Here is a 16,059-nt window from a genome sequence, read left to right on the forward strand (position 1 = left end):
CACGGCACTATGCTACACTATCCAAGGTCAGTCACTACTGACTTACAACTCCTGTTGTAACATTCACAGACCACGGATCCTACCACACGACAACAAGAAGGCCGCGCCAGACTAGCCCTCTTGTCTCTCCTGTCTGTCAGTGTCTGCCAGCACACTGACACTCCTTGCTTAGCCAACCTGCTCGTCAGCCTACCACGGGCAAGAACCCCAGGCCCGGGGCAATTACGCCGTATGCCGCCTTGCCTATTGTGTCACTGCACTTTGCACCTTAATCGTGCTGTTTCCACCTTTATTCCTCCAGACCCATGGCCAAATTCACAACTTCGTCCGCGTTACTGGTCACAGGGTTGGCAAGGCTACCTCGAGGCGCAGAAACGGAAACGCCTGGTTGCTTCGGACAGGGCTCCCAGGCCATGATCTCCCAAGTCTTGCCTGTCTCGTCATCCCTTCAGCTCGGCGCCGGCGGGGTTCAGGCCACACGGCACACCAAGCTCCCCTTCTCGGACTGCTTACCGCAAAGTGTTCTGCAAAGTTCAGTCGGCAAATACCTCTCGAGATCGGATGCTCGTTCGCACGACCACGGGGCTGCTGGAGCTGTGCAGTCGCTCTCCCGCGAACGGACGACACCTCATAATGGAAAAAAAAGATGTGAGACTTCAGGGCCCAGGCTTCAAGCCCACTGCATTCTTCGGTTGCCGGGACGTCGTCTGCTAGGAGGGTCTTGAGACACGTCTGGCACAAAATGGCGTGTTGGCTATCGAGAGTCATATTGGCGTTGCTGTTTGCTTATGAGCCCGCCGAGAATTATGTCTACGGCATGTTCCGCTGACACCAACATGTCATCAATGGGATAACAAAGCATAATTTGTTCGAAGCTGCCTCGGGATATCGATGCTTGGCTGCAACGCTTTTCTGAGGCGCATCGAGCATTCCTGCCACTGCAGACTCAGGACCAACTTCATTCCTCAGACCTCGACGCGGCCAGCCCGTGACCCTTCCTGGCCAAGGTCGCAGAGATCTCAATCACATTATGACGTATTTCGCAGTACAGAGTTTACCGGGCCAATCTCGTTGTCCGGAGTTGACTCCATCTGGGAAATCTTGATGCAGTTGAACTTCTGATAGTCGGCCCAGCACTCCGGCCAGCCAACGGGGCCCGAGCCTGAGAAAAACCGGATCTGCCGAATTATTCGGCCTAGGCCGTCCACCGGCACAAAAAATACGAATACCGACTTTGCAGATCTTGCACGGACAATGCACGGCGTCGGCATCAGATTTGCACATCTTGACATGGTCATCTGCAGGATTTGACACCATGTGCCTCCAAGACCCTTCGCGTCCTCCACCAGCGGAACAGCAACGAACGAAAGGAGGTTGCAAGCCGCTACGGGAGAAAAATTGGAAGAAAAAAGAACAAGACAACGACGACCCAGTAACCCCCCATCGTCATCTTCTCCCCACAGCAACCAACGGGGCCAGCCCTGGGCTGAAGACGTGGGATTTGCTGGGATGCGCCGGGCTGTAACTGGGGACTGACCGGGGGTTATCGGCAGCTTACAGGGCTTCATCTCCATGTCCGCCATCGCGACTGGCCAGAGCTCTCGGCCACTCTCCCTCACTTTCTCAGCCAAGACCCAGCCCAATCCCTCGCTTGCCCCCGCTCATCGGCCCTGGCCTTCAACCTGGTCATCAACCCCGGTTCTCTTTGCTGCTCGCGAGAGTCTTGTGTGATGCGAGTGCGTGCTGGGCCGGGATCTGACCCCTTGCCTACACCATCTTCGTTGCTTATCGCTACATCGTTCCGTGCAACTTACACCAAACGCGGCCTCGAGTTAACAGTCTGCGCCTGCCAAAAGCGAATTGATGGCTTGATATCGCCCGCAATTGGTTATTTACCGCTCACTGCTGACAGCAGAGCCTAAGGGTTTGGTGGGGGCTGAGACAAACCCTTGTAGCATTGGCTTCAGGGCATCTTGTTTCGGAACGCAAGTGGGCAGACGAGATGGAGCTTGTGCTTGTCTCCGAACGTATCCGTACGGCGTAGAGTACAGAGCAAAAATACACGCTACACAGGGTAGCTCGTTCGGAGCTCTAATCGTAGGAGCTGGAGCTACCAGCTGGAGCTTGGGTACTTGGAGTTGAAGTTGGAGAACTGGAGCTCGAGCTCCAGCTAAGCCAGAACCTGGAGCTGGGACACCGTCAGGCGACCGATCCGAGATGAAGACTGACAGAGCAACAGAGCATCAATTAACCCCCGAGCTTCCGTGACGTCTCCATCAAGCACGGTCTGGGCCCTTAAGCCTTGGCCTTGGCTTGAATGGCTTGCTCGTCGGCGAACAGACCGACGAATGGCAAGCGGTTAATTGATCAACGAACCCTCCCTCATCGGCGGCGTTGGACAAGCATTCGAATGATGCGAAATTGACCGCACGACATCTGAGTTCAGGCACACGGGACTTGAAAGCTGCCAGGTGCCAGTCAAGTCCTGTCTTAGACCGTCCGGCGGTGAAGCGGCACGCTCAGTCGTTCATCTCCACAATATGTTCTGTGCGGCCATCGAACAGAACCCAAAGTCGACGGATGGGGAGTGATTCTTATTTTCCATGTATCTATACAGATGCAGATACCGTGTGACCGTGCCGGCACGTGTATCTCGTTCTGTGGTCAGCCCTCCGCCCGGTTCCCGATCCCCAGGAGCCGGCGGCTGGGAAGATGATGGAAGAAGAAACCATCATCAAACTCTGGACCATGGCCGCCGTGAACGGCCACTGTTTACTCTTCGAATTGTTGAAAGGACACATCTCACGGATTTGTTCCACGGGGCAACAGAAGCAACGGAGTCGATCAAGAACCGGGCGCCAACCCACCTGTTCCCCAGCCTACCGCGCGGCCGGCTGCAGCTATACTGCATGTTGATGCGAGTATGCGAGCTCGGGATGCAGAAACTCAAGTGGATTTGTCGGTTCGATGGGGACCAGACGGATGCCGAGCTTTGGTTTTGCATCTGCGGGCAGTCGTACGGATACTAGCTGCATGGAGCTTCTGCAACTACTGCTGTGCCATGTTTCTAAGCTGCTGCTGCTCCGCCATGATGTTGGTCCGCTCAACCTGCTACAGGTCACAGGAGAGCTTCTCCCCGGTGACGGACCGTCGTCTACCTTGCGAAGCTCCTGGCTTCCCGCAGCAACGGGTACGCGGTCAGAGGTTTTGGTGGGGGGCTAAGGAGCTTTACGACGGCATCTCGTGCCTTTCGCCGGCTCTGGGACGACATGACAACATCGTCAGCGTCAATAGCACCCCTGGCGGGAGCTCCACTCGGCAAGGCATGGTTCAAGGACATGTTTGTCATGTTTCCCGTGTGCACAGAGCTTCGTACCAGAAGAATACCCCTCCATGCAGCATCCCCAGCTCTCCTCGAGACGCCCGCCGTCTTAGGGGACCATTTGTTTACTTTTGTCGATTCTTGGAAAGTCCCCCTCACTGAGTCGGCAGCTCGATCGACAATCCGGTATCCAGCTTTGGCCAGGAACTTGTCCATCGACGAGGGGCGAACTGCTTTCGTCTCCTTGTTCGTCTCGAAATAACCTTGAAGAATTCCTTTCAGTCAAGGATTATGCAACAATAGGTGAGGCTCTTTGGTCTTCGAGAATGAAAGGAGCGGGCAGCACAAAGATATTCATGTTCGCTTAATTGTGATGCCGTCGTCAACCCTGTCGGTATCGACGGGTCCACCCTGTCTTGTTCTGGCTGCAATCTTCGGTTGCTTGGTTAGAGAGAAAAAAAAGTCGGCTACGGAGAAAGCGTCCCCAATTCGCCGAGGGGTCTCCTTGGCCCTTGAACCCCGCGACGACAAGTTGCGGATGCACTACGAATGCACTACGAGTGACAGCCCACCTCTTCCTTCCGATTCCGCTTCACTCAAGCTCATGTCTGTCATTGGCTCACTAACGAGAGTAACGACTGTTGGCGCGGAAAGGGGTCTTCGTATGGGCTGTGATTGCCAGTCGACGGCTTCAAGTCCAAGCGTGGGCACAGGCAATTGTGCACTTGCATGCGCACGTCGTGAAGGCGGACGGGAAGGTCAACTGACTGACTACTGACTGACAGCCCGTGGCTGACGCAGACAAGCCCTGATCTTGATGTGTCTTATCAGGCTACTTGAGCTTGGCCTATCGAATTGCGCCTCAAACCTTGTTTGCAGGCGAAGCCTAACTCAGCTGGAGGGCAACGCCTAAGCCAAACTGACGCCATTGGGAGCGTATCTCCCTCGTTCTCCAAAATGACTCCTTTTGCGTTGCTATATCAATCGCACGAACCTCAGCGCCAACAAGGATTCGAGGGATCACGCCGGGCAAGAACATCTCCTGAACTCCCTTGCAGCTTAATGAAGATGCTCAAACGGCAAAATGGAGATGAATCATTTCAATGTCCAGCATCGACCGATCCTAGGCCGGGCCCACGAGGCGACCGAAACCCCCAATATCGCACCGCTCGTCAAAGCGGCCCGGAGATTTACTGACATAAGCTCAGCGAGACAACGACACGGGTTACCGAATACTGGCAGTGTTTTTCTGATATTGAGGGGGTTCTCCCTTGTTGAGGGTTGAGTCATCAAACGCGAGTAGAGGAAGAAAAAGATTTTCGACGAAAAGCACAGTCCAACACAACAAAAACATGGCAATCAGGCATCTTCCCCTGATGGAGAATCATGGTCTCACCCGGCACTTGAGCGAAGTTTCCAAAACATGGTCTCGCAGTGGACGAAATGGGACGAATTTTGGACGCGAGTTGATAGACATTCGACGTAGAGGGCGGTGCGAGGAAGTCCCATCTCGATGTGAAAATCATCGATCACGCACATCGGCCCCGATCACTTGCGGCGGCCTAGTCCGGCTCTAAAACAGACGTCATCCTCTCGGAGTCCAGCCTGGCAATTGATCGTCACCATCCAAGACCCCCGGGCCGCCTGACCCTCCTTTTTGCTACCGCGAAGAGCCGTAGGCAAGGCAGAGGTCTCGTCTTGCCATATGTATCGAGATCCCTTCTCGGGCTGCGCTGGGCTCGCGGCCAATGTGATGCAGTCACATCGCCGGTTATCTGGAGCACTTGCACAAATATGAAGCATCAATGCCATGCCAGTGGCCCAGATCAAGGCTGTCTGCGGCCAAAAGTGCCATGGGTCGCAGAACCGGCCGTCGTACCTGTCAGTCAACCCAAAACAAGGACCACCGAACCAACGCACGCCGCGTCGGTCAGAGGAGACACCGAGGAAGCGGATTGGATGCTCAGCTTCGCATGTTGTTTGTTTACCGCGCGTAGGTACAGACACCGCAGCTTGGCTTATCTTTTGCGGTGCGAATCACGATGACCAGCCGAGGACTGCCTTGGATCCAATGAGCCCATCTCACGCTATTGAGGATTACCTGCATGTGAGGAGATGGGACAGGCGTCAGACACAATCCAATGAGGAGGCGCAGCCGCATCGCGACGTGTCTGTCAGGTCAAACTTTCAGCTCTATCTAGACGGGCCGGCCGTCCAGCAACTCCAAGCTATCGACCGATGCCGCGTGACCGAGGTGCGATGGCGTCTTGCTTCCCTCCCCGTCAGCTTCCTCCGACCTTCCGTGCCCCTCATTGCCCACGCCCTCTGGACGCACAGAGGTTTTGCATATCTGCAGTTTCCCCTCTTTGCACCCTGGCTTGGATCAAACGCAGCGCATTGCGGTCGCAGGTGTCTCTTACTCGGTGCTGTGCGCATCTACAGCGGAGCGTTGCCTCGTGCATGACTCTGCCTAGCTGTTGAGCGTTTGAGAGTTGCCATTAGGCATTGGCCTAGGACGGGCGGGCTGGGAAAACGGTGCCCGTTGTGGGCATCTCGTTCTTTGTTCCTCTCCGCCGTTGAGAAAGGGAGGCAATGGTGAAGCAGCAAGCGGGTGCCGGCGCTGGCGCGCGTAGCATTGCGGGTGGGAAAAGCCACATTCGCTCCAGCGTGTCCCGAGCGCGCCCGACTCCCGAACCCCCCCCCTCCAGTGAGGGGATTTTTTTCGTCGTCGCTTCTCGTCGCGGGCAGACTCCTTTTTTTCCAGCGCGGGTTTTGGCAGCAGTTTTCTGGCACTGTACTTTGTTTACAAACTGCGGGTTCGCGACTCATGTAAACAATGGGCCCCTGCAGACCCTGCTTCACGATCCTTGTCGAGCGCGAAGTCACGTGCAAAGTGCTGGCGGGGGAAAGGTCTGCCGAGGGGTGGGAGGGGAGACAGAGCAAGGTTGAGGTGCAGCTGAGAACTGAGGTGCATGCATCGACAAGGATCATTTGAGAAAGTGACGTCCTTTTTTAGCCGCCCGTCATCTGGACCTCTGGCAGCTGCTGACAGGGGACGTGCCCGGGAAAATGGCCATCCCCTCGTGCACGTTCCACTGTTCCTGTTTTTGGAGAAATCGAGGAGCCTGGAGCTGCCCTGGAGCTTCAACCTGGAGCTGGAGCTGGAGCTGGAGGAGGATGGAGGGGTCGTTGACCAGGGCTTGATCAAGTTGTTGGAGATGATGGAGGTGGAGGGATCCGGATACTGGGACGAGAATGAGGCAAGCAACAACAGATGGAAACAAACCCGAACGCTGAAAACTCCATCGGTCAACCTCGGCATACGATGACGGCCCACGGATGCTCGCGTCCCCGTTTCCATACGGACGAACTCCGACGCCATTGCATCACCATGATTGGATTCTTGGTCCCATGTCGTCTGTCAGACAGCAGGAAGCAAGGAACCAACACCCGGCAGGAGCTGGAGTCTGAATCTGCTGATGGTTTCGTGATCGCAAGGCTGCGAGGATTCGGCGGAGGGGCTTTCCTCTGATGTCAGCCCAGGGGTGTTTGCTCCTACCGCTCAGCTTGCTCTGAAGCTCTGCTCAATGCTCACGAACTTCCCCCTCCACCCCGCCGGAACTCATGGGTGTTGCTGGGCTGGGCAGAGTTCGATTCCGCAGGCTGCTACGGACACAAACGTTTTTCTTCGCGACCTGCGCGCGTCCTGGGAACTTTGGCAACAGCCCCAAGAACGAATCGACTGGGTTCCCCGCTTCACTGCCAGGGGCCTGCGGCGCGGCGCAGCATGCAACCCAGCACGCAGCTTCGAAGCTTGAGCTTCGAAAAGCACGCAACGCACTTTATTCCAGCAGCATTGGGCTGACTGCGATACGAGAGAGTGACGATCCGCTATACAAAACCCCCCAAAAGCTGGGTCGAAACATGCAGAGGGCGATGGACCGGGGTGTCCGACGGTTTCTCATTGATTGCGCCGGAGGCTCACGGTCTGCAGAGGAACCATGAGCGGCAACCGGGCTGTGCTACAGAAACCCTACGGGAACCGATTCCAACTCTCCAAACGGACCTATGTTGTTCGGTAGCAGCGTAACCCGCACCGATGTCTGAAACGACACGATATCACCCGGTGAGCCCGGTCCCCATCTTATCTGCTCAGCTTGCTCGGTGCTTGCTTCCAAATTGTTGTTTGCCACCAAGCAAATGTCGGTGTCCGCTTCACCGGGGACGGCGGGGTGAGGTTTGATCTGACTCTCTGCACCCATTCCCCCGGTTTGCCTTTCTCACAACAACAGCGAGATTTCTAGCATCATGTCAAAATCCAACTGCCGGAACGGGTCTCATTCTTCATCCCCCTCCGCCATCCGATCTTTCTTCGCATATCGAAGGAACACAATGCCCTGGATAAAGTCCCGCCTATTCAAACGTCTCAAAAAGGCAACGTAGTTCGAGACTCGCCTAAGCTCGCTTGGCCTTGGATCGGCCTCGCCCATGTCTGGCGAGAAGAACACCACCACCACCAACACCCCTCCCTCATGCGCATCCTCACAAGCGAGGAAAAAATGCCCCGACCCGTGACGGCTTCAGATAGTGCCATTCAGGGCCCTTTCCTCGCCCCCTCGTCGTCCTCCTCCTCCTCCTCTCAAACCTGTCTTGCATGTGTGTTGTCCGTTGCTCTGTTCCCCTCCCCCACATCCCCGAGACTGCGAGACTTTTTGCCTGCAACCAACGACACCCAGATTGGGCGAAACCGCCACGGCGGCTTACACGCTCGCAGCCGAACAGCCAGCCGGCGAAGCACCGTCTCGACCGGGCCTGTTTAATTCTCCGTAGCATTCCTCCGAACCGTCGTCCGTCTTTGGGTATCGAAGCGCGCGGCGTTGACTCCTGATCGGAGGCTAGCCGATGTGGCGGCCGTGTTTCCTGGGTTTCTTTGTCTGTTTCGTGAGGATTTATGGACAAACTCTAGCGGTGATCTTGAGGCATAAGCTTCGTCCTGTCCCGGCTGACGGGCCAAAAAGCACCACGCCGCCACTTTGTACGTTATGCTCCTTGGTGGCGCTCTAGAGCCGTCCAGTTTCGGGACGTGTAATGCTAAGCAGCCCGCCTCCCTCCGGCTCTCCGGGCTAAAACATCAAACATTCCAACGGGACGTGGCGGGAGAGAAATGGACAAAGAAAAAAGGAGGCCTGCAGCGTTGACGGAGTAGCCTCCGAGCGACCTTCTCCTGAACTAAGTCGAACGGACGGGCATCTTGAGCCTCGATAGGTGTGGTTATGATTTGGATGCCTTCTAGTTCCCGCTGCTAAGGCTTGCTCCGGTCGTGAATTGGGGGTTTTGTATACCAGCCAGAGAACCGGACGGGATAAGTGTCCTTCCAAGCCGTGACGGCGAGCTTGTCGTTGCTTGCTACCCCTGAGAAGTACTGTAGTTCGTGGGGATAGTGACCCCAGGGGCTTTTGCTACAGTCGCGTGATGTGATGCTGGGAGAAGCCTTCCCTTTCGTGTTCTTCCCCTTCCGCCGCCTCACAAGCCATCAACCAACGGCGGCGCCTCAACGAAAACGGCCTCGTACCAGCGTTTGAGATTCCCGCAGCCCGCCGCGTTCGCGGCCGCCGTCGTCTTGCCGCAGTTGGCCTTGAGCACGACGTCCCACATGGCCCTCTCGACGTCGAACCCGCTATCCCGCACCAGCTTCTCGTCCGGCCCCCACAGCCGGCCCGGCTTGCCCTCCTCGTCGAGGCGGAACATGGGGTCGCTGGCGCCGCCGACCTTGAACAGGTCGATCTTGAAGAGGTTGTGGTGGATGAAGAGGGGCGCGGCCTTCTTCGCGGCCGGGGGCTCGCGGGCGTGGTCGGCGTCGAGGTCCGCGCCGGAGAAGCCGCCCTGCAGGCGGAAGTCGGCGGCCGGGTCGGCCTGCTTCATGCCGGCGGTCTCGAAGGTGCCGTTGATCCAGCGGCCGAGGACGGTGTCGGGGGTGCGGACGTCGTAGAAGGGCTGGGACAGGGCGAGGGCGGCCTGGGCGAAGGTCTCCTTGTCGCCCTCGCCGGGGGCGTGCTGGGAGAGGAGGGGGTAGTAGACGTCCGGGCCGTGCCAGTTGTAGTAGGTGGCCAGGAGGAGGCTCTGCGCGTGGGTGCGTTTGTCGTAGAGGAGGATGCCGGACTCGGAGCTGCGGCGGCGGAGGGTGGGCGGCGCGGAGGAGTTGGTGATCGTGTGGAAGTGAGGCGAAATTGTGGTGAGCCAGAAGTCGGGCCAGGTGATGAGGCCGTGGGAGAGGAAGGGCTCGGAGGTGAAGAGGCGGTCGGGGGAGGAGATGGGCCAGGCGTCGGAGTCGAGGTAGAGGACCTTCTCGAAGGGGGAGAGGAGGATGGAGAGGACCTTGTATTGGTAGTGCTGGACGCCGTCGGACGGGCGGAGGAGGGAGGAGAAGAGGACGCACTCGGCGTTGAGCTTGGGCAGGACGGCGTGGCAGAGGTGGGGGTCGGCTTCGGCGGGGGAGTCGAGGAAGAGGTGAACGGGGAGGTTGGAGCCGGAGCGGCGGAGGAGGAGGAGGGAGGTGAGGGCGGTGCCGAGGTAGCCGCCGCCGGCGGTCATGACGACGCCGGAGGTGCCTTTCCAGACGGGGAGTTGGGGGGCGAGGGAGCGGAGGGCGGAGACGTAGACCGAGTGGGATGCTGTCAGGGCGGCGAGGTCTGTCTCGGAGAGGGGGATGTTGTCGGGCCGCGGGGAGGTGTTGCCGTTCTTTGAGGCGTCGAGGTCTTCTTCTGTTGGGTCGCGGAGGGATCGGAGGGGCTCGGAGACGGAGGGGGCTGTCTTTTGGAGGAGGGTGTGGAGGGAGGACCAGAAGTGTTGCGTGCGCGGGGCGAGGAGGTGGGATGTCGCGTTGCGGGATGTCGTGAAGATCGGGGACGGGGATAGGGGGTTGGCGAGGCGGTGGTTGAGGTATAGGAGGGAGAAGATGAGGGGGACAAGGAGCAGGAGGAGGGAGGGTCGACGGCGGTGTTTGGGAAAGAGCATTTTGGTGGATGTTGTATTGGTGTTGATGTTGATGTTGTCGAGTTTGGTGTATATCGTGAAATTTGATTGTTGGAAGTCTAGATGCGGTCAAGGTTGACAACCAAGTCCATCTAGTTGTGGGAATTCGAAAGTCGGTCTCTCGTAAAGTACGAGCTCAGCTTGGTGTATGGCCACCGAGATGTCGTTCGAATGAAGTGTGAATGTCGTAGACGATGAAGAACAAAGACTATGCGTTACCGTATTTCGAGAGACTGGAACTTCTCTCGAGTTTCTCTGTTTTGGATATTCGCTCTTGCTCTTGCGAATCTGGGCTTTCGAACAAGATGTTCAAGACGTTCGTGATTGTTGTTGCGTTCTGTGACCAGGCACCTCTTGCGTCTTGTCAGATTTTCCTTTGACTGATCGTACAAAATCGTAGTAGACCTTAATGGTCTTCCGCAAGTTTGCCAAACTTTTTTTTTTCCTTTGGTTCGAATCAAACGCTTCGATGGCTCGACGGTTACCCAAAATCCGCCAAGGCCCTCAGAGACCGTTTGTCTTATATGGATGTCGTCTTTGCTCTTCGGACGACAAACTATCGAAGCTGGTGTTCGTTGTCTCAAAGCCACCTTATATCTCCAAAGTATCGGGTTGGATGTCGCAAAATTGTGCAACAGCCTCTGTGGTCTTGTATGACGGAGGGTATCGTGAGCTCGTCGATGAGAATCCTCCGTCAGCATCCAGGTTTGATGAGACAGCTATCGAAATTTGCTTCGTGACGAGAAGACCCCGATGTTTTGGACTAGACGGTCAAGGATGACGCTGAAGAAATTTCTAGGATCCGGCAAGTCGTCAGAGTGCACAAAAAGGCTGAATGGGCCGAGTTGTCAGCACAGCATCGCGCTGACGTATCGGAGCAGGCAGCGATTGGCAGGCAGCAGGCTTCTCGGGAGACAGAAGGATCCAGAGGCTGAAATGTCTTCTGCTGTCCGTCTTGTTCTTACAAAAACTTGGGGAAACGTTGGACGGGTTGCAATATTGGGCGTTGCCAAGCAGGGATGACGATCCATTATATATCACAGTGGCGCTTGTTTTCTCATTTCTTCAATGACCACGCACTTCTGCAATTTTCTCACGCGCTCTCTCGCCTGCCCTGTCTTATCTAGCTCGTAATGCAGCAATTTCCTAGGGTCGTGACACCGCGGCGAAAATCGTGACGAGGGATGAGAGCAGGGTACATGAGCACAATGAGGAATGGCTCGGGCACTTGAGGATCGACAAGGCCATGATTGGCAGATTGGGACGAGTAAGCTTGCTTGGGATTGCTGCAAGGGTTTCGATTGACGAAGGACGCGCAAACGTGGATGAAAGAAACACGAGGCATTTGGCATCAAGCGACTTGGGACCAGTTGCCCGGGGTGGCTGTGACACGAAAGCTGGCGATGGGGATAGGGAGCTATTGAGGATTCACGACCGGATCTTCGTGTGCTCCTCGTATTTCTGGGCGCGAGGTGCTTAGTGGCCGGCCCTGCCACACTCAGACTGCCCCCCCTCCCATCAGGCTGTCAAGAAAAGCTTGAGGGCGCAGAGGTACAGACCAGGGATGGTGTGATGATGCCTAGAGTGGGTGTTCATGGTGCATGGTTAGAGCCATGCGGGCTGACAGCGCAATGGGGACCCTGGCGATGTCTGATAGGGCACACTGCTGGTCAAGCTAATCAGCCATCAGCGGGCCGGGAGACGCGAGGTGCTTCCGGCGCTGACGAGACCACGATACAAATGGCTGGGATATGTAAGTATAGGATGGACGTTGCAAGAGGGTTTCTGTGGTGGGATTGGGAGACAACCTCCCTTTGGCGAGCTGGGCACAGACGGCTGCGAGCAGAAGGGACGATCGAGAGTCTTGGGACGAGATAGCGAGATACTTTGACATGTGTGTCGTTGACCATCAAGGTTGAGGTAGAGGATTAGCTGGGAAATACGCAGTGGATCGAAGGCGCGGGTAGAAGTGGGACACCGGCAGGGATCCCCACCACTGAACGGCGGGGCGTGGGTGAGGTGACTGCGAACACTGAAAACGCTGCAACGGCTGCAACTGGAATTGCTTGCTGCTCGGGGCGGTGGCGCTCGGCAGAACTTTTTCGCTGCCAAACTTTTTGGGACCCTGCAGCAGCAGAAGCAGCAGCAGCATCAGTGCGCTGAGTTGAGCGACGAACGGGAAAGGCAATTTTTGTAACGGAAAAAGAAACGCCATTCTTCATCTTCGTATTGATTTCCTTACGATTTTACATACTTGCCTTCGGGAGCACATAACCACTGAACGTAATGACAAAAACGGCGAGCGCAAAGCGCAAGCGCGCCGAGAGGGAAGCCCTCAAGGCCGCCGAACAAGCAAACAAGCGCGCAAAGACGACCGACGGCAGCAGCACCCCCGACGATGCGACCGCCGACGCCCCGCGGGCGAATCTGCCCAAGGTCGTCCTGGAGAAGAAGCTCTTCGTCGAGAACTCCACCGGCAAGGACCGCGTGCGCGAGGCGAAGCTCTACGAACTCCTCAGCAGCGAGAACGAGACGGACCGCATCGAGGCCGCCGGGGCCATTATCTCGAGCCTGTTGGACGGCGAGGGCGTGACGGAGGCTTGCCTGGAGAGGCATCTCGACTGGCGCCTGTTTAGAGGCCTCGCGAGCGGACGCGCCGCGAGCAGATTGGGATACAGTCTGGTGCTCACCGAGATCCTGAGCCAGCTGCTGGGCCCGCCGAGGAATCTCGCCAAGGAGAGGTATGCCGGTCTCACCTTCGAGAAGGTCCTGGGCATGCTCCTCGAGAGGACGCACGTCGGCGGAAACATGCCGGGCCAAGAGGAGCGGGATCTCTGGTTCGGACAGCTCTTCGGCTTGGAGTGCTTCGTCCGTGCGCGCGTTCTGTTCGAGGCCGACGATGGTCCCGAGCGGTGGAACGAGGTCTTGAGGCTGCTTGTAAGGCTGGGCAACAAGAAGGTCTGGCTGCGGCCGCAGTGCGGATGGGTCGTTGCGCAGGCGCTGGCCCAGCTGGACCGCAGCCGCATCGAGATGGTGTTGCAGCAGCTGGTCGAGCTCGGCTGGGCGAAGACACCTGAGGGTGTCGGGATCTGGCTGATTGCGCTTGAGCAGTGCCCTGAGCTGAAGAGCGACGACCAGTCGAAGCCGCAGCACCACCCGCTGTCGTCGCGGAACCTGGGCGACCTGGCGACGATTCTGAAGGAGAGCAGCGCGAACGAGGAGCAGGCGGAGAAGGAGAAGCAGATGTCGCAGAGGGGGCAGAAGAACAAGCAGGCCAACTGGACGCCGCAGCTGCACTTTGTGTGGGATCTCATCACTGTGCACTTTGCCAAGTTGGGCAGCGAGCATGTTGAGGAGTTTAGGACGTTTTGGAAGAGGGTTGTCGATGGTAAGTCGGGGATTTTGCGACTTCTTTCTCAAATCACACATTGTGCTAACGTTTCGATCTGCAGACAACTTCTTCGCAAAGGCGGCGACCGAAGGCCAGAAGTTCCGAGGCTTCTTGGTGTTCCAAAAGATGCTACAGGCGTACATCAATAACGACGAGTTCCTTGACGTTCTCTTCAGCCGGAATGTCATGACCTGCCTCATCAACCAAGCGTCCCAGGTGGACCGATATCTGCACCGAGCGGCGCTCAAGACGTTGAGGACGATTGAAGAAGCCTCTGCGTCGCACCCCGAGGCCACGGGCATCATTCTCGACAACCTGATTAGCAACAACGGATTGTACAGATTCGACGTCATGACGAAGACCAAGACGGTCGACAAGATTCTGCAGCACGTGCAAGCTGAGACGGGTGAGGATATCATTCAGGTGCTCAGTGGCCCCGTCATGAAGACAGCCACCTCTGCCAAGGACATCAACACCGTCAAGCTTGACCTCCGCGTGTACATCGACTACCTCTTCCGCTTGACCACTTCAGCCCCAGAGCCCTCACTCCAAGAACTGACGTCTCTCGCCTACGCCAAGCTTATCTGGATCCCGGAGAACGCCAACGCTCTGGTCCAGGAGCTGTCAAGGAACCGTCTCCAATCCGCGTTCGCCAAGCTCTCCCGCAAGGCCGAAGAATCAAACTACCTCTGCACGGCAGTCCAGTCCATCAACCCCGACTACATCCGCATGGAGGGGGACATGAAGAAGGAGGTCAACCAAGCCCGCAAGCGCCTGGAGAAGCTCATGAAGACGGGCGCCGGCGCCGGCGAGGGTGCTGCCGACGACGTCAAGATCGCGCAGGGCCTGGCTTTGCTGCACGCTATCGCCATCTTCCAGCTGTACAACGAGGAGCCGGACGCGTTCCAGCTTCTGAGCGATCTGAAGGAGTACCAGTCACGCCTCCAGGAGGACGAGGAGGGTGCTGCAGAGTTCTTGGTCGAGATCCTCCTCGCGCTCGTCTCGCAACAGTCCGCGCTCATGCGTGAGATTTCGCAGCGGGTATTCGGATACTTCACCAGCCGCGTCTCGCCCAAGGCTCTCGAGCTCCTGCTGGATGTCCTTGCAGCCGACGAAAGCGCCAAGGGCCAGCAATCCCTCTTCGACGTCAACGAAGACGATGACGTCGAGGAAATGGAAGAGGACGGGGATGAGGAGGAGGAGGACGACGACGGAGACGAGCTCGGCTCAGATTTCGAAGTCGACTCGGATGTGGAATTCGTCACCCTCAACACCGGCGATGCCGAAGACGCCGAGGATAACGACGACGAAGACGACGACGACGGCTCCGAGGCCGATGATGGGGACGACGAAGAGGCCAAGAACCTGGAAGCCCTCGACGACGCCCTCGGCAAGATCCTCAACAGCCACCGCCTCGACAAGGACCAGGAGGCCGACTCGTCCGACGACGACGCCGACATGAGCGACTCGGACATGCTCGAGCTCGACAACAAGCTAGCCGAGGTGTTCAAGCAGCGCGCCAAGGCCGCGCCGAGCAAGAAGAAGGAGCGCAAGGCCGCCAAAGAGTCCGTCGTCAACTTCAAGCGCCGCGTGCTCGACCTGCTCGAGATCTTTGTGCGCAACGAGGCCGGCAGCCCCACGACGCTCGCCGTCCTGCGCCCGCTGCTGGAGCTGGTCCGAACGAGCACCATCAAGACGCTCGCGGACCGCGCGTTTGAGCTGATTAAAGATTACCAGAAGCGGCTGCGCAAGGCGCGCTCTTCCGCTGCGGCTGGCAAGGTCGATAAGGAGGAGGCGCTGGAAGTGTTGAAGGGTGTGTATGAGGAGCTGAAGGCGGGCGAGACGAAGGCGCATGCCAAGGCTGCCGTGCCGGCTTGCCTCATTGCCGCGTCGAGCGTATTCCACGCGTACAACGGCGATAGGAAGGTTGTCGATGCGGTTGTGGGGGCCGTGGATAAGGGTGCTGCTGGCGGGGTGCAGGGCGAGATGAAGAAGGCGTGGGACGAGTGGTGCCGGAATCACGAGGCGCTTAAGAAGCAGGGCGCGAAGAAATAGGATGTGTGGGGATCATGTGTTTACGGCGTCAGAGTTTGGGAAAAGACTTTGATTCAATAGAAAAGGCGGCCGCGCGGGCTGTTTGATTTTGGTAGAGCATCATAGATTCTTAATGTCTAAAAGGTGTTTTCTACGTTATGTACACGTCCAGAAGCATTGAGTTGATAAATGTGAACTGCCTGCGCTGTTACTGACGGTATTATCAACTAATCAATTCCCTCCTTTTTTACTAATGGTGCCCAAATCGAGCCAACATATC

The 16,059-nt window shown here is 57.2% G+C and overlaps 2 protein-coding genes across 2 annotated transcripts; one reads left to right on the forward strand and one right to left on the reverse strand.

The window, feature by feature from the left end:
* Positions 1 to 8,845: 8,845 nt before the first annotated feature.
* On the reverse strand, positions 8,846 to 10,336 carry MNN21 (Alpha-1,2-mannosyltransferase MNN21; the record flags this gene model as incomplete). The annotated part of the gene is made up of 1 exon (XM_032032466.1): positions 8,846 to 10,336. The coding sequence occupies one exon, from the start codon at positions 10,334 to 10,336 to the stop codon at positions 8,846 to 8,848; it is 1,491 nt and encodes a 496-aa protein (XP_031888354.1).
* A 2,304-nt stretch (positions 10,337 to 12,640) lies between these two features.
* Positions 12,641 to 15,800, forward strand: pol5 (DNA polymerase V; the record flags this gene model as incomplete). Its single annotated transcript, XM_032032465.1, has 2 exons — positions 12,641 to 13,742; positions 13,807 to 15,800. The coding sequence occupies 2 exons, from the start codon at positions 12,641 to 12,643 to the stop codon at positions 15,798 to 15,800; spliced, it is 3,096 nt and encodes a 1,031-aa protein (XP_031888350.1).
* Between the last annotated feature and the right edge of the window lie 259 nt (positions 15,801 to 16,059).

This window comes from Colletotrichum fructicola (assembly GCF_000319635.2).
Source record: "Colletotrichum fructicola Nara gc5 chromosome Unknown KSG_Nara_v1_contig01, whole genome shotgun sequence".
NCBI lineage: Eukaryota > Fungi > Ascomycota > Sordariomycetes > Glomerellales > Glomerellaceae > Colletotrichum > Colletotrichum fructicola.